We start from the raw sequence: 17,873 nt of genomic DNA on the forward strand, positions 1-17,873 counted from the left end.
AATACAAATACAAACGTAGCGCACAAATAATTAAACACAGGGTACAACAATCCTAATAAACACAATAATACATTAATAAACTTAATATATATATATATATATAGAGAGAGAGAGAGAGAGAGAGAGAGAGAGAGAGAGAGAGAGAGAGAGACATGAAAAAAAAAATCGCATTTGTGATGACGTATTTCCGGTGACGTATTTATTTTGAAGAGTCAGAGGTGGGAGCGTCAGGCGGATCGGACGTGAAGTGAGTTTCCCGATCTAAACAAGCCATAATTAGCTCCGTTTTTGGGTAAATATAAACAAATTTGGTGTGAATCGGCATTAAACGCTTTATTAGTTTGAAATAGTACTTTGTGGAGGCGAAATGGAGGCTGTTCCGCGGATGCCGATGATTTGGCTGGAGCTGAAGGAAGCGGGGGAGTTTCAGTTCAGTCCTCCCGTCAGACAGGTGAGACTTTCCGCGGTACTTCAGTCCAAACGAACGGTAGACAGCTCAACATACAGTGTGTTTATAACTTTTTAAGGATCTCTGAAAAATAAAAAATAATTATAATAAAAAAAAACGCTTTCGGTGCTGTATTACTTCTAAAAACTGTTAACAGCATGTATGAGTTGTGAAATAGATATTTTCTCGTTGATTTCGTGCCTGTTGGTCCAAATAAGCCTACAGTTGGCCTTTGCAATCTAGTCATTTGAAAAACAAATAGTCTCTTCACACTCCAAACTTGTCAGTCTTTTTCCCCCTCAAATTTGCATTTAGTCAGCAATGGCATCCTTGTTGACCATGAGGTGTTATTTTGTGTATGACAGTAATGTTGGTGTCAACTGTACTGAATTATTGTTATATAGTATATAATGTGTGTAATCTGTAATGTGTGATAACGTCATATCACATTACTCTATACTGTCCTTATCTGTGGATGTGATCACAACAGGTTAGGGAGGGAGGCATGATTAAGATAGGGGAGAAAGAAGAGGTTGTTGTCTTATAGTAGTTAACATTAATGTATGATAGGAAAATGCTGTTGCAATGCATGCTGTCAAAAATGTAATCCTGTCTACATGTCAGTGACTGATGTTTCATGCTCAACCATGAGGCCTTTTCCTTCTTTTGTCCCCCAGTATATTCAGTTAAACTATGGTGAAAATCCAGAGAACTACAGTGAGGCACTGAAGAGGCTGGAGCAACTTAGGCAGGTGGGTTTAACGTCAACATCTGCATTAAATATCCTGCAATTGGCTGAAGTTCTTGAGAATTTCAAAGAGGATGTTGATTATAAAGATTGTGTTTAAATCTCTCTCTCTCTTTATTAGACTGTGGTAAATATACAGAGGGATTTTGAGGGCTGCAGCACTCTTAGGAAGTACTTTGGTCAGCTGCATTTTCTGCAGAGTCGTGTTCCCATGGCAGCTGGCCAGGAAGCAGCAGTGCCCACGACATGGTAAAATGTTGCTGTCAGTGATAAAATGTTTTTATGAGGTTACATCTGTTACAGCCAGTAATTTTGAAGCTATTATTCGTTCTTTTTGCTTGCAGGACGGATCTTTTTTCAGGGAGAAATGTCACGCATGATGATATTAACTATGAGCAGGCCTGTGTCCTTTATAACCTTGGTGAGTTAAAAGCAATTAAAGCATCAACATACATTACGTAACCCCAAAAAGTATTTGGAGTTTTGGACACTTAATCCATTCATAAAAATGTATTAATGTCACTTTTTTTTTAGATAACAGAATATCAAACCAAGTGACACTTACACATTTGTTTATCAGTTGGAGTGTGTAACTATTCCTCTGTCATATTTTAGGTGCCTTGCACTCTGTTCTGGGAGCTGTGGATAACCGCCTATCTGAGGAGGTGAACATACACTCCATTGCAACTCCAGATAAATCTGTAATTAGGAAATGTTAAGGTTTTATTTGTGACTTTTTCACAGTGCCTCTAACTTTTTACTCCTCACTCTTTTTGTGTGTTTGTTTGTGTGGGTGTGTTAAGGGAATGAAAGTGTCCTGTACACATTTCCAGTGTTCTGCCGGGGCTTTCGCCTACCTCAGAGACCACTACAATCACAGCTACAGTTCTGACATGAGCAGTCAGGCCCTGTCAATCAACATCAGCCTCATGCTGGTAAACAAAATGTCTATGTGTAATACTGAGCTCCATTCATCTAGTGATGTCTGAATATCCAAATTGTGCAAGAGAACACTACTTGAAGTTGGAAAATCAAACTTGGTAACTTGGGTGGAAATTTCCAACCCTGGCTCTGCCAAGGTGCGGCTGTATGATATCATGCGAGAATGGCAGCAGCCAGGAACATGGACACAGTTAATGATAAAATTTCACATAAATAAAATGCATTAATGAGCTCCTATATTACATGATGATAATAAAACCTGTTTAGCAAACATTCACAGATACAGATGTGTAAAACACTGTATGTTTTCTTCTCTTTTGATAATTGTACATCTGCGAAACAAATGCTAGCATTTCCATTTTGATTCTTTATACATCATCTTCTGAGCATCAGATAACAGAAAGCTATTGGGTTGGAAGTTGGAGATATCAAGTAGAAGGGAATATCTAAAGGCAGCATAATAACTACTTTCTTTTTACACTTTGAGGTGCATTCTAAGCTCTCCTTTCTCTATTTCTCTAAATGTCATTCTTCTTTTTTCTTTTTTTTTTTTATATAAATCTATCACTGCCTGTCTTTCTCTCTTAAGGCACAGGCTCAAGAGTGTCTCCTGGAGAAAACTCTACTAGACAACAGGAAGAGTCATTTGGTAGCAAGAATTTGTGCCCAGGTAGGAGGAAGCTCTGTACATGCTTATCACCAATATATTACAGCATGCCATTGATTAAACAGTGTACTTGGTACTGCCACACTTATTTCCAAGTCTGATTGCAGGTGTGTAACTATTATAAGGACTGTCTGAGGGTTTTGGATAATTCTGAATGTGTGCCAGGAAGGATTCAGAAGGAGTGGAGGAAACTCATCTGCCTGAAGATCAGCTACTTCAGTGGCATCACACATGTGAGATCACCACACTCACCATGCAGCAAAACACTACACATTCATTATGTAACATATACTTTATGCATGTCCTTCATTTTACTTTCACTAGTTGCATGTGGGAAAGCAGTCAGAGGAGCAGCAGAAATTTGGAGAGGCAGTAAGTGTATGCGTTTGTTTGTAAATAAAAATGTCAAAAGTGCTATTTATTTATTTTGGGGTGAAACATTTTAAGTTCAAAACCAATCTTTATGTAACTTTAAAGAGGTCTTTAAAGTAATAGTTCACCCAGAAATGAAAATTCTCTCATCGTTTACTCACCCTCATGCCGTCCCATTTGTGTATGACTTTCTTTCTTCTGCAAAACACAAATGAAGATTTTTAGACAATTGAAGCTCCAAAAATCTGGAGTATTATGGATTACTTTTATGCTGCCTTTGTGATTTTTGGAGGTTTAAAGTTCTGGTCACCATTCACTTGCATTATAAGGACCAACAGAGCTGAGATATTTTTACACAAAGTAAGATAGTCATACATATCTGTGATGAGGGTGAGTAAACATTGAGAGAATTTTCATTTTTGGGTGAACTATACCTTTAACTTCCACCATTGTAAGCCCAATGTCATGAAGTGTCTCTGTAGAATATGAGCAGTTGAATGTAACAATTTGGTGACAGGGTGAGATCACCTACTGTTTCTCCACAGGTTGCTTACTTTCAGTCCTCCCTGGACAAACTTAATGAGGCAATTAAGCAGAGCAAGGTAAAGATTCACACACACACACAACACACCTTTTTATTAAACTCATTGACATTCTAACCTTCTACCTGTACATATTGACCTCTTCAGGGCCAATCGGAATCTGTGCAGGAAGCTCTGAGGTTCACAATGGATGTGATTGGTGGGAAGTAAGACCTTTGAATTTTTATTTGTTTTCATTTGCAGAATGTTATACTCAAATCACATTTAAATCTTGAGCTCATTGTAAGGTGTGTTTAGACTCTCATCAACAAGTGTCTTTAAAACATTGGTACATCTAGCAAAAAAGGAGTTGTAATGCATCAAAATCTGTCAGGATACTATTTTTATTTTTTTATAAAATGTTGTTTATTATGCATGTACATTTTTATTTTTATTTTGCGTTAACTCATGTAATTTTTCCCCTCTTTACGCTGTGTCAGGTTTAATTCAGCTAAGAAAGACAATGATTTCATTTACCATGAGTCTGTGCCCGGTATAGACACACTTGCAGCAGTAAAAGGTAAGTCTTTATTTTAAGATTATATTAATATATTCAGTATCATGATCTTGTTCACATTTGACTTTGTTTCTCCTATGACATCTGCTGTGCAGGTGCATCCTTGGTGAAACCCCTTCCTGTGACCCCAACTGATCAGAGTGTCACTGGTCCTGACCTCTTTTCTAAACTTGTTCCCATGGCAACTCATGAGGCCTCTTCCCTTTACAGGTCAGCTGTTGTCTCACTAACTAGCTTTCAGAATATTGTTATTCATCACTACCTTCTTTACATTTAACCTGTTGATGTGCATGCCCCCCCCCCCCCAGATGTCACTTTGCTTAAATTAGTTCACATTTACTATTTAGTCTAGTCAAAAAAGAGTTAATAATGTTGACTAATTATAAAGATGTATAATTTGTCAACATTATGAACAATTTTGAACAGCACACTATATAGTAAATGTGAACTCATTTAAGCAAAGTAAAGTCAAATCCATAAGTGGGGTCAATGAGCATCAACAGGTTAATTCACTGTGTCTAAAAGTGCATGTAGAAAAATTCTCTTTGGAAACCATTATGACTTTCTTTTCTCTCTCTCTCTCTCTCTTAGTGAAGAGAAGGCACAGTTACTTAGGGACATTGTGGCCAAGATAGAGGACAAAAACCAAATCCTTGAGTAAGTTACACAATTATACAGAGGTGATTTGATAAAAATGTTTACATATTGTGTAGCTACTCTGTGGCTGAAATATGCTCTTTTTCCATTTTTTTTTTTTTTCCTCTATAGGAGATTTATGGAGTCTCTAAGCAGTGACTCTGTGTTTAAAGTTGACATGTTTAAATCACTTCCTGACACTTTGTTGGAAAAATGTGCATTTCTCAGTGTGCGACCAGACACTGTCAGGAACCTTGTTCAGGCCATGCAAGGTGAGAGTATTCACACGCAAACAGGATTTTTCTGAAATGTAATATCTTTAATCTTTAACAGTATGTTAAAGATTAAAGCTAAAGGAGTAGATCACCCAAAAATGAAAATTCTGTCATTATTTACTCACCCTAATGTCATTACAAACCTATATGAATTTCTGTCTTCATTGAAAGACAACATAAGATGTTAGGCAGAATGACAGCCTCAGTCACCATAACATCTCTTTTGGTTGTTCCACAGAAGAAAGTCAAACATGTTTTAAATAACGTGAGATTTAATGACAGAATTTTCATATTTGGGTGAACTTTCCCTTAAAGGTGCAGTATGTAAGATTCAGAAACCCTTGTTATTAATGACACCTGTGGCCATTAAGTAAACTGCAGCCAGCTACCTGTTGCTCATGCTTGCGCACACACTCCATAGGGACACGAGCGAGCATCGACCAAAACAATGACGTAACGTACAAAGAGGCTGAATGTGATTCACCGACATTATGCTGACAGATGAGGTAGCATAATTAAAATTTCACAGTTATGATTGTTTTACTACAAACTTTGAGACTGCATATTATATTTTATTCTCCAGTGCTGGAATAGGGCTAAAAGTGTGGATGTAGGTCTGACTATGCGAGACTGTAGTTTGAAGTAATCACTTTTCTATGCATGATACATTGACTGCATTTATATGATAGCCTATGTTGGCATTAGCTAGCTAGCCAGCTTTATCAATAGCTGTTAGCTAAATTTAGTGGATGATGACAGTAGCTTTTTATAAAATAGACTGTACATTATAAATATGTTGACACAATTCAGTATTGATGCGATTCCATCACAACAGTCATTTTGATATATCGATGCACTATTGTTTTATAATAATAGATTGTATATATTTTCTGTATAACCAAGTTACGTTACACTAATGAATGGAGCTTTTTGTATTATCTTGAACATTATCTAGCATTCATTTAATGTATTATTGTAGTTTACCTGGCTGAATAATTACAGATTAACATTGACATTATCCTGACTTTTAGTATAAAGAGAAGATCGTTGAAATTATTTGAAAGTTACGAAGCAAGGTAGCTTGTCAGCGTTAGCAGGCAAGATCAAGATAGCTAAAATTACACAGATCAATCCTTACTAGAGCCCGACCAATATGGGATTTTTGAGACCGATACCGATTTTAGAGAGGGAAAATTCACCAATTACTGATATGGTGACCGATATAGCTAATTTATGAATGAAAACGGACCTTTTCTATGTTGATTGTGAACTGATTTTGAACCGATATGACTATGCAAAGGTACTCAGAAGGCTGCTTTCTTAAACAAATATTTTTATCAAAGAACATTTGACATTATTATCATACATTATCAGCAAATTCTAGAAATGAGCACTGAGAAAATAAAGAATAAATAAAAATACAATAAATAGCTTAATAAACATCAGTACTGTTAGTGTAAGTCAATTGCTGACCATTAAAATAAAGAATAAATAAAATAAAAATCAGTACTGTATGTTTAGTATGTCAATTGCTGACCATTAAAATAAATAAATACAAATAAAATAGCTTAATTAACATGAGTACTGTTTAGTATCAGTCAATGGCTGACCATTAAAATAAAGAATAAATACAAATAAATAGCTAAATAAACATCAGTATTACTGTTTAGTATCAGTCAAATGCTGACCATTTAAATAAAGAATAAATAAAAATAAAATAAATAGCTAAATAAACATCAGGGGCCGGTTGCACCAGCTATACGTACGTTACAACTTGGCGTAAATGGGCACTAAGTCACAATTTACGCTCTAATAAATAATTGAGCGTTGCATCATTAAACTTTGGTAGGACATCACCCTACGTATGAACTAAATATTTACAGAAGCCTCTGACCAGGAGTACTGTGAATCCTGAACAAAACATTTTGGTGAATACATGTTTACACATTAGCTTCCACTCAGCTGAGAAGCAATGAAAGTAGCTATGTTAGCTATAAGCTCATTGTCACGGAGAGTAAAAGATGGACTTTATTTACTTTCCAGCGTTGTGTCTCGCCAACTAGGCAACAGCGAAGCATGAAATCACAATTTCCACACACAGTCCACCACTGCACCATTATCTGCTGAGCTGCAAAAAGATGCTCTGATGTTTAACTTTCAATCTGCTGCATTACTGACTGCACTGACAATCTGTAGCTGGCTAACAGCAAACAGATGTAATAAACATGAGTGACATGGTTATCAGGGACAGGGTTAACGTTATATTAGTTATATAAAATGATGGGGTCATTTTTTATTAACTTTCCAGTATGTATTTCAAAAACTAGTTAGCAATTTAAGGAGAAGAGATCGCTCAAATTTACACCGTTTAACTCCGCCCTGTCTGCAGAGCCACCATCAGCTCAGAGTCAGCTCTGTAAACAGTGGAGTCGCAGCACACTCTGCTGGAAAAACTACGCTATGACACCAATTCTAAAGCATTGTTTTCTGCATTATATGTTCTGAAAAAAAGTTTTCATATCGGTAAAATATACACAGATACCGATATATCGGTGAAAGGCTAATATCGGCCGACCGATATATCGGTCGGGCACTAATCCTTATGGCACTATATTTCACATGCTTTGCAGGTTATGTAAGCTTACCTGTCCAATAAGATGAACGGCAATTCGGGGTCGGTTTTGATCCCCAAAACCGAACGAAGGTCCCTCCAGGAATCAAATACCCTGCCGATGTTCACTCTAGTTTTCGCTCGACCACGATCACGTTCCCGCTTAGCCAGACGGGTTTCAGTAGTTAAATGTTTTTTTTTGTGGTTTACTCTGAGTTTGTGTAGGAGTCAGTGTTGTGCTGGGAGCCGGACGTTTGCTGGATTCCATCACTAAGATAACATTACCTAGTGTTGCAGACTGTCTGTTGACGCTGTTGAACAGCGGAAGAGAAGCTACTGTCTGAGGCAAGGCTCTCGGCAGCGTGCATAAACGTCACATCCTTTGGATTTTCCCAGCAAAAGCGACCCGCACCCTTCGCGTGAAAATTAGTCTACAGGCTTTAATAGACAACCTAGGAAGTCTGGGAAGGGCTCATTTTTAAAGTTGTGTTACAAGCCGTTTACACATTGGCAAAAAAAAAATGTGAATATTACATGAAAAATTGTACATATTGCACCTTTAATATCTTATCATTAGGGGGTGTTTTGTAAAATTAATGTTGGTATTTAAAAAAACTTTTAAAGAAAATGAAAAGTTTTAGTTTGAAGTAAACAATTCTATGAAAATCTGCTTGTTGGCCCTTAATAGGAGGCATCATTCATTTTTAGAAAATATGTCTCATTCATTTGCAAAATGTTTTGGAAGAATTAGTCCATTGTAGAAATTGTAAATGGCATGTGTCTGAGTTTGTTTCCATAAATTAATTTTCTTAGTGGATTTTTTGTTATCTGAGAATGCAGGAATGCCATGATAAACCATTAATAATAGCAATACTTTTGTAATATGCAAACAATACAATTAGCATTTTGTTAATCTTACTGGGTCGGTGGTTTAGCAGATTTTCAAATGTCCTATTTTGTTTGAATTTCAGTTTGATGGATTTGATGACATCAAATCATTTGTGTTGTAGCACTATCAAATGTGTACACTGACGTGGGCTCATCTCTGGAGGAGATACATAGTGCCCTGGAGGAAGATGAGGCCGGGGAGAAGAGTTTGATGGAAGTGGTAGGACAGAAGGGACTGCCGGCGAGGCCTCCAGCCCTGCAGGAGATTCAGAAAGATATGAAGAAATATGAGGCTGCCCATCAGGCAGCTAGTCACACTAACACTGAGCTCCACAGAGCTATGAACCAACACATACCAAACCTACGTCTGTTGCAGGGGTCTGTTGAGGAACTCAGAAATAGCCTGCCTCAGCCACAGCTCAGCCAAGGTAAGAATGAATGTATCTCTGTGCTTTTTTTAAGTAATAGAATGAAAGTTAAGAGAAGCTACTTAGCTACCAATCTATTGTAATGAAAGTAAAATAGACTTTTCTAAGGACACCAAAGTTCGTTCATCTGTATAACCCCTAGAAAGTTGTTGAAGATTCTCTTTTCTTCTAAGACGATATGGCTTCTTTGCAAAAAATGAAGACAATTCTCGACAAAGTTGATGAAATGCGGAAGCAGAGGATCTTATTGGAGAGCCAGCTTCGTGACCTTATTCATAAAGATGACATAACTGGAGTCCTGGTAACCGCAGATCGTGCTGAGATCAAGGTAAATAACCTACTATTGTACAACAATACTATTGTATTGCTTTTTCGGTAACACTTTACAATTAGGTTCCATTTGTTAACATTGGTTAATGCATTATGTATAATGAACAAAATGTTTTAAAATTAGTTTATAAAAATACAATTGTTCATTGTTAATTCATAATGCATTAACAACTGTTAACATATACAACTCTTAAAAATGTATTTGTATGTTGAAATTAACATTAACCAAGATTAATAAATGCTGTGAAAGTAATGTTCATTGTGAGTTCATGGTAACCAATGTAGTAAACTAATGTTAAAAAGTGGAACCTTATTGTAAACTGTTACCGCTTTTTCTTTATCTATCTGTACTCATCTGCTGTCAGTTTACATTGCACAAATGACTATTAGACAGTCTCTTGTCCAAATCTCTTTTTTTGTTTGCTTCTATCCTCTCTTACAGACATTGTTTGCTGAACAGTTGAAGAAATATGATCAACTGAAGGGGTATATAGAACAGAACTTGGTAGCCCAGGATAACATCCTGAAAGCCCTAACAGAGGCTAATGTGAAGTATGCTCCTGTACGCAAGACGCTAACACTCACAGAACAACAGTACGTTTTGTCTCTGTATATTTTGTTTAAAGTGATGATTTGTGTAGTTACTGCTTCCAAGCCATTATGTATATAATTATCTTGTCCTGTCCTGCAGGTGGAACAGCACAGTTCATTCTCTGATTTCCTCATTTGACGCTTATGAAGAACTGATGAAGAAGGCTGAAGAGGGTAGAAACTTCTACCAGGATCTGGACAAGAAGACTTCATGCCTGTTGGACAAAACCAAGTCCTATTGTCAAACCAGAGAGGGGGAGCGAGTTTCCTTGCTAGAAAGGTAAGTCAACTTGGGCTGATGGTCGTGATACTTGGGGGTATATTATGCAAATGAAGTTACAGTGACCTGCAGTACACTATGTGGGGAGATAGTTTTGTAGTGTTCGGTTAAGTGGTTTGCACAATGGTGATGAGTCGGCAGGAGTGGGATTTCTGTATCTCTTCAGATGGTGGGTTGCCTCTAGCTGGTACTGAATCTGTAACCTTTTTATCAGCAGCTCAGGTCAATAAACAGAAGGTTACCGCCACCCAATATTTAAAGTATTCCATTTGAAGCTACCAAGCTTCTATTTCCATTTTTCAACTACTCATCTGACTGCATGATTGTCTTACTGTGGCTTTCTATAGGGAGATTGGAAAAACACCACCTCCCAGATCTACTGGCCAAAAGCCTGTGGTTGGGCAGAAAGTCCTTGGTTCTAGATCTGGCCCCTCCAGTCTTGAGGCTGTAGGTCCTTCTCTCGCCCCTTTTGGGGCTGGAGAAGATCTTCCACAAGAACTGCGAAGCCTCCCTCCAAACATGAATTTTGCCCGAGGTACAGTACTTCCAAATCCTGGAACCCCTCCTACCCGGCCGCAAGGGACAAGCCCATTTCCACCTAGTCAGTTTCCAAACCCACAATTTCCCAATACAGATCTAAAGCTCAGACAACAGTTGGCACATCATCTTCCACCAAATCTTGCACCTTATGGCCAATCCTCAGGGCCTCCACAGCCCTCAGCACCCCTTCAGATCCCTGGGCTGCCACAGCAGTTCCATGCAAGGTCAGCTGGAGGCATCACACCTGTCTATCCTCAGGTTAACCAATCGACTGCTTCACAGTTGCCTACTCAGGGCTACAATCCAGCTCTATGGCAGCAAGCCCATAGTGGACCCATTGTTGTTTCAGGGGGGTACACTGTGCCTCCACAGATGGGGCAGATGCCTCAAAATTCCATTAGGTCTGGTCTACCAGGTCCACAAGTATCCCTTGGGCAGCAGATGCAGACTGGTATTCCTCAGTCTTCCTCTGCCCAACCAGTCATGCAGGGAACCCTGTACCAAAGCTTTAGCCCCCAGCCGGGACAAATTATTCCCTCAACCACACCAAGAAATGCATATACTGGGCAAATCCTGCCACCCTTCCAACCTGGACAGTACCAGCCTCCCAGGCCAGTCCAAGCACAGCAACAGTCTGACTTCCCAACCAGCTACAGACCAGTATTAGTTCCACATACTCAACCCCAGCATGGTCTACCAGGCCAAATAACAGTATCCCGACCTCAGGGAGCTCAAACCCAACCTCAGTCTGGTCCTTCTAATCAGTTCCATCCTGGACAACTTACACAAAACAGGACTCAGCCTTATATGGGCTATGCTCCCACATCTTTTTCATCCTCGCAAACTCATCAACTCTCTGCACCCATCCAAAATCCACAGCAAGTGCAGCCAGGGTCTCAAATATTTCCACATGTACCGTTCAGCCAGAATTCTCAAATTACATTTGGTCCTCGTCCATCCACTCAGCCCCCAATGCCACCAGGAGCTGTACCACCTCAAGGCAACATGTATTCATTTGCACCACCACACATGGGCCAACAGACCATTCCTCCCCAATTTAACTCCATGTTTAATGGTACAGGAGGACAACCCATGTACACTCCCAGTCAAAGCCAAATATTTGGCACTCAAAATGTGGCTCGCCCTTTGTCAGGACAAGCAGTTGTACCAGTGATGGATAATCCAGTTCCTCCCTCACTTGCTAGCACTCTTGTACCTACTCCATCACCTGCTCACATCTCACCCCAAAGCCAGATCTCCACTACTAAGCCAGATATACCCTCCTCTTCTTTGGAAAACCAAAATTTGGAGCCACAAACCACACCAAGTGCTGCCCTCCCTCTGGAGGTTGTGTCTGACTCCACTTCAATTCTGGATTCTCTCCAGAACAAGGTGGATCATCTCAGCATTGAATCCCAGAGTAAAGCATCTGGTTGTGGAGTGGATAAAGGCAAAAATGTCAAATCAGAATTAAGCAACAGTTGTGCAGATGCCATCAAAGGTAGTCAGGATACCATGCAGAGCACAATCAGAAACGATGACACTGTACCGGGGGTGCCGAAAAAAGATCAGTTTGGTGATTTGGATCCTTTGTGGTCACTAAACAAAATATGATGCCTGAACACACTTCTACATACAAGCTTCACTACATGTACTAACACATAATTGCACTATACCCTTTGAACCTTTACATACTATGATATATTAAATTGACTATACTAAAGCAAATATAAAATATCTTTTGCACAGTAATTCTATGCAATATATTCTATTCTTGTGTCCAGTATCATGCTGTATTTCTAGTCTTAAATAGCACTTTAATCTAAACTCTATCGATTGAATGATGACGATGTTGTTGAAGAGGAGGCTGATAGTGTATGTTACTACTTCGTTGATTTTCCATTGTTTCATAAACTAAAACTTTGATACAAATATACTCTTCTAGCTTTTACATTTACTTTTGTAATACAGTGTAAACACCGCTTTCTTATAGCTCTGTATACACCATAATATTTTTGCTGTTTACAAAAGTGGGTGAGACTTAAAAAACAAATCTCTTCTGTGGATATGTTGCTTGTGTTTAAAATTCAATAATAAATCAGTTGCTGGAAACACTTAAATGTTGTTGTTGTTGTTTTTTTGTGTGTGTGTGTGTATACGTATATAATACATATATGTATGTTTCGGTCTCATTCCAAGATTATGCTATGGAATTCAAACCCAAGTTTTGGTTGAGCCACTCTAGGACATCACCTGAGGCCACACCAATTTTGTTTTAGGGTCCTTGTCATGTTGAAGGCTGTTCATACTTAACAGCATCTCTATTAGCTTTGTTAAACAAAAATTCTCTATACTTACCTGTTTCCCAGTTACTGCCAATGAATTGAAACCCCACAGCACGATGCTGCCACAATGGGTATGGTATTAGAGGGATGATCAAGTTAAAAGACACAGTAGTAGCTAGCTGGGTTAAAAGTCCTTTAAGAGCTGTTTGGCAAACTCTAGACAGGCTGTCAAAAGGATTTCACTCTTGATTGATTTAGTTCTATTTATCTGTGAGGAAACTCTTATACCCTGATCAAGTGGGCACTGAGTTTTTGGATGTGTCCCTCTAAATGTGTTACTGGAGCCTTCTGGATTAAATCAATATGCTTAATTTGATCCATATACAAAGAACTACAGAACTTTTACACACATATCCATCCTCTCCAAAAATAAAACAAGCATGCTGTAGTAAGTTTGATGGGTCAAAGTAAGTGAGAGAGATACAGACATGATTCAAGTAAACAAAACTTTTTTTCCATACACAACAGATTTGGAATTATCTTAAACTCTATTCATAAAGAGGTCAGAGGAAGGAGGATTAGGTTAAGAGGTAACTAAATTCACTCAATGTGTAATGGGTGCTGACTGGAATATAATATTGAATGCAGTATTGATGTGTGCAAGTAAACATGAAAATGACAAACACAATACATGCATACTCCAGTGCATATGTGCATACTGTAGATGCTGTGTGTTGCTAGTTAAAAATCGTTATATTTTAGTTGCGAGTTCAAGGGCCCTTCACTCTTCTAAGACAGCCAGTCTTTCATTTCAGCTGTCTGTGCACGCCGTCCCTTCTTTTGACTTGCTTTGATGGAGTGAGCTTTGGGAGAGTAACTGACCCAGTTTTTCTTTGTAAGATGGTTTTGGCTTGAGCAGAACAGCACACTCATAGTACTCAAGTATTTTGTTGATGAGAAGTTGCTTAGAGAACATGGTGTTGTTAGTTCAGATTATAGTACTAGCATACCAGACTGCCTGGCCAAAAAAAAAGTTGCATACTCTAATATTTAGTTGGACTGCCTTTAGCTTTGATTATGGTGCGCATTCGTCGTGGCATTGTTTCGACAACATTATGCAATATCACATTTATTTCTGTCCAGAGTTGCATGAATTTTTAGAGATCTTGTATTGATGACGGGAGAGTCAAACCACTCTGTAAAGTCTTCTCCAGCACATCCAAAAGACTTTCAATGGGGTTAAGGTCAGGACTCTGTAGTGGCCGATTCATGTGTGAAAATGATTCCTCATGCTCCCTGAACCACTCTTTCACAATCTGGGCCTGATGAATCTTGGCATTGTTGTCATGGAATATGCCTGTGCCATCAGGAAATAAAAAATCCATTGATGGGATAACCTGGTCATTCAGTACATTCAGGTAGTCAGCTGACTTGATTTTATTGCTGCATAACATTGCTGAACCTAGACCTGACCAATTGAAGCAACTCCAAATCATAACACTGCATCCAGAGGCTTGTACAGTGGGCACTATGCATGATGGGTGCATCGCTTCATGCACTTCCCTTCTTACCCTGACATGCCCATTGCTTAGCAATAGGGCAGTGGTTCCCAACCCTGTTCCTGGAGGACCCCCAACACTGCACATTTGGTATATCTCCCTTTTCTGACACACCCAGTTCAGGTCTTGGAGTCTCCACTAATGAGCTGATGAGTTGAATCAGGTGTGTTTGATTAGGGAGATATCCAAAATGTGTAGTGTTGGGGGGCCTCTGGGTACAGGGTTGGGAACCACTGCAATATGGTAAATCTGGACTCACTAAACCACATGACCTTTTTCCATTGCTGCACCGTCCAATCTTTATGCTCCCTAGCAAATTGAAGTTGTTTTTTTCCGATTAGCTTCACTAACAAGCAGCTTTCTTGTGGCCACACAGCTGTTTAGTACTGTAAGTTCTCATCGCATTGTGTGTGTGGAAATGCTCTTACTTTCACTATTAAACATAGCCTACTATTGATTTTTTTATACAATGTGACAACAAGCGTTTTAGTGATCTCCGATCACAATCATTCAAGATTTTTTTTGACCACATTTCTTCTGCGAAGCTGATGGTTCACCACTATCCTTCCAGGTTTTAATAATGCGTTGGACAGTTCTTAACCCAATCCAGTGATTTCAGCAATCTCTTTAGTTGTGTTTTTTTTGCTTGAAGCAGGCCAATAATTTGCCCCTTCTGAAACACAGTAATATCTTTTCCACGACCACGGGATACGTCTTCTGACATGGTTGTTTAAGAAATGATGCTACACATTGCATCAGTTAGGTTTAAAAGAATTGTTGCCAGCTGAAACATATAAATCACTGCAATAATTATCCAATCATAGGCTCTTAAGTATCTGCTTATTTAAATCCAAAAAATGTTTTGGCCAGGCAGTGTATAATCACTTATAATAGCACAAGCACATTGCATGTTCAAGAACTGTGTAGAAAAACGTGTAGTAAGTTTTAGCAAATTCAGCCTTCACTGGTCTGACTTTGTGTTGTTGTATTTTGATACACAGTGTATGGAATTGTAATAAATAGCAACCTCTGCTTTAAAAAAAAAATGTCTTGCCTGTTTGTCTTTACAGAGGGTGAAGACAACAACGCAATGCTTAAGTAGCTTTTTGTGTCCAAAGAATCAGCAATAATGGCAGCAATGTCAACAATTCTAAAACTCTTTATTCTTAGTGAAAGTAATTATCTAACATAAAACATAAACGCACATTGTTAATTATAATAGTTATCAAGTTGATTCTTTTCCCTGAATGTGTACAGGTTTGTGTGCTGTTTGACAAAACATAAAACATGGCATTGGCATTACACATATCTGAGATCCACATTTATGTCTGTAATGTTTAATACTAGTTTTTCCACTTTTCACTTTTCCTTTTATATTTTTAAGATTCATGCTGCATAATACTGCTACTTCATCTTTTAATTCATGATCTACTTTAAAGCTGAAGTGTGTAATTTTTGTGCCACTAACGTTACCATACAGAATTTCAAACCATATGTTTTTTATTGGTTGTACAGATAGTCCAGCTCAAAACTCACACCATGTTGCTATCGACAGCAGGCTGCTCAAAAAGAAGAAAGTTTTAATAGCGTCACAGAGCCACAGTTACACTTTTAGGTGAAATCAACCTACAAATGGCTTACTTATAGTTGACTTTATTTAGCAGGGATAGGAGAAATAATTTTAACATCGAAAACATTACACACATCAGCTTTAACCTTCTTTATCATGCTGCTGTGCTATTTTGTTTCGGTCATACATGAGTCAAGGCCAATGCTTGTAAAATGTGTCCCAATTCATGTCAGTATATGCTTGCCATGGATTATTGGTGTGTGTTCTCATTAACCCTCAATTCATGTTTCATTAGCAAGTGATTTCTCTTTAAATTGTAATGATCAAGACACATATGTGAATGTGTAATTTGTCATGTCATTTCAGGTTCATCAGTTTCATCTCAGTCATTGTTGAAGGCTTCCACAATATTAAGGTGTGTAAGCCATGCCCATGCGAGGGCTGGATGACCCAGAGAGCACATCTGGTAGGGAGCGTGTGCTAATGGGGCTGTAGCCGGACTCGGAGCTGCGTCTGGGGCAGAGCTGGGACAGAGGCCGTCCCTGTCCAGATCTGCCTGGAAGCCGGCGCAGCACGGGGGATTTTTTGGGGGACTTGGGGAGCTTGTAGAGGAAGACATTGTAGTGCAGTGGGGGGCTTGTCTCAGGGTGCATTTTCGCCTCTTTGGGAAGGAGCAACTCTAAGTCGATGGTCACGCCACCCTGGGCATGTACACAAACACACACACACAAAGGCAAAGGGACAAGAACACACAAGCATAATAACACAAATATAGGTATAGATATTGAAATATTTGACAAGGGCACACATAAGACTCAATTACACATAGATACAACACAAACACAAAGAAAAAGCAAGAAAATATAAACAATTGAAAAAAAGTTTTTAAATATGGGTAAGGTGTGTCAGTTATGACTAAAATAGACTCTCTCATTAGCTGGCACTATAAAATTATTTAAATTCAGAGTAAAAATTGGAAAGTAGCAAGTCAATGTTTTGAGAGCAATTGACCATAATTGTAAATAGGGTCTGTGTCACACCAGCACATGCTGTGAATAAGATGATTATGGCTCAAGAGAAAGTAAGAGCCTTCAGGATCTTATCAGGTCTGTGTAAGCTCTGGTAAACAGAGGGCTGTACTTTCAGTATTACCAGCAGTCAAATTTACTTAGTGCTTGTCAAGCATTGCTAGCTTCAATCTTGTCTGTTTATAATTGCTTTGCAGACATCTGGCATTAGTCACAAATTAAAATGTAAATGTTTCAATTTTGTTTTAATAATTAATTCAATAGATAAACTCCGGCAGCTTTTCAAACCTTGCCACTTTTACATAATAGGTGGCAAACATTTTGGTTCATTAGTAGTAAAAAAAAAAAAAAAAACACCCAATTATATCCACAAATTCTATTGCTAATATGCCAGATTTGCAACTACGCACATCAAAACTAATAAGGCTAGTAACCAAATAATACATTTTCCACCAGTGTTTTTAAACAGAAAGCTAGTTGTTATCAACAAAGATGAGGTTGGACATTATTGTATTTGTAGTATGTTTGTCAAATACACTTAGCACTAGAACATAGGCCTAAACATATCAATTTATAT

The 17,873-nt window shown here is 38.4% G+C and overlaps 2 protein-coding genes across 5 annotated transcripts in view; one reads left to right on the forward strand and one right to left on the reverse strand.

Moving 5' to 3' along the window:
- The first annotated feature begins 226 nt into the window (after nucleotides 1–226).
- On the forward strand, nucleotides 227–12,964 carry LOC127425315 (tyrosine-protein phosphatase non-receptor type 23-like). Of its 2 annotated transcripts, XM_051671156.1 has the most exons (21): nucleotides 231–247; nucleotides 341–451; nucleotides 1,126–1,200; nucleotides 1,318–1,445; nucleotides 1,541–1,617; nucleotides 1,812–1,861; nucleotides 2,000–2,131; nucleotides 2,728–2,808; nucleotides 2,913–3,038; nucleotides 3,130–3,177; nucleotides 3,723–3,779; nucleotides 3,867–3,925; nucleotides 4,199–4,278; nucleotides 4,371–4,485; nucleotides 4,867–4,932; nucleotides 5,044–5,183; nucleotides 8,808–9,113; nucleotides 9,287–9,441; nucleotides 9,886–10,037; nucleotides 10,135–10,314; nucleotides 10,662–12,964. In XM_051671156.1, exons 2-21 carry the CDS (start codon nucleotides 368–370, stop codon nucleotides 12,466–12,468), a joined length of 3,918 nt encoding a protein of 1,305 aa, XP_051527116.1. In that variant the 5' UTR covers nucleotides 231–247; nucleotides 341–367; the 3' UTR covers nucleotides 12,469–12,964. The 2 variants fall into 2 exon arrangements, with proteins under 2 accessions (XP_051527115.1, XP_051527116.1); XM_051671155.1 differs by having other exon boundaries at nucleotides 227–451.
- A 2,875-nt stretch (nucleotides 12,965–15,839) lies between these two features.
- Nucleotides 15,840–17,873, reverse strand: part of LOC127425482 (chondroitin sulfate proteoglycan 5-like) — a 30,867-nt gene continuing 28,833 nt past the window's right edge. For all 3 annotated transcript variants that reach the window (XM_051671538.1, XM_051671537.1, XM_051671539.1), the window contains one exon: nucleotides 15,840–16,969. In XM_051671538.1, the coding sequence (XP_051527498.1) occupies nucleotides 16,679–16,969 (291 nt within the window). In that variant the 3' untranslated portion in view covers nucleotides 15,840–16,678. The remainder of the gene's footprint in view (nucleotides 16,970–17,873) is intronic.

Source organism: Myxocyprinus asiaticus, chromosome 34 (assembly GCF_019703515.2).
Source record: "Myxocyprinus asiaticus isolate MX2 ecotype Aquarium Trade chromosome 34, UBuf_Myxa_2, whole genome shotgun sequence".
NCBI classification, from domain to species: Eukaryota; Metazoa; Chordata; class Actinopteri; order Cypriniformes; family Catostomidae; genus Myxocyprinus; species Myxocyprinus asiaticus.

Bases quoted from the DNA above. Each gene is read 5' to 3' on its own strand.
- LOC127425315 (XM_051671155.1), top strand. From the start codon at position 368: ATGGAGGCTGTTCCGCGGATGCCGATGATTTGGCTGGAGCTGAAGGAA. The intron at 1,201-1,317 runs GTGGGTTTAACG...TCTCTTTATTAG, and splicing joins GGCTGGAGCAACTTAGGCAG to ACTGTGGTAAATATACAGAG. The intron at 1,618-1,811 runs GTGAGTTAAAAG...GTCATATTTTAG, and splicing joins CTGTGTCCTTTATAACCTTG to GTGCCTTGCACTCTGTTCTG.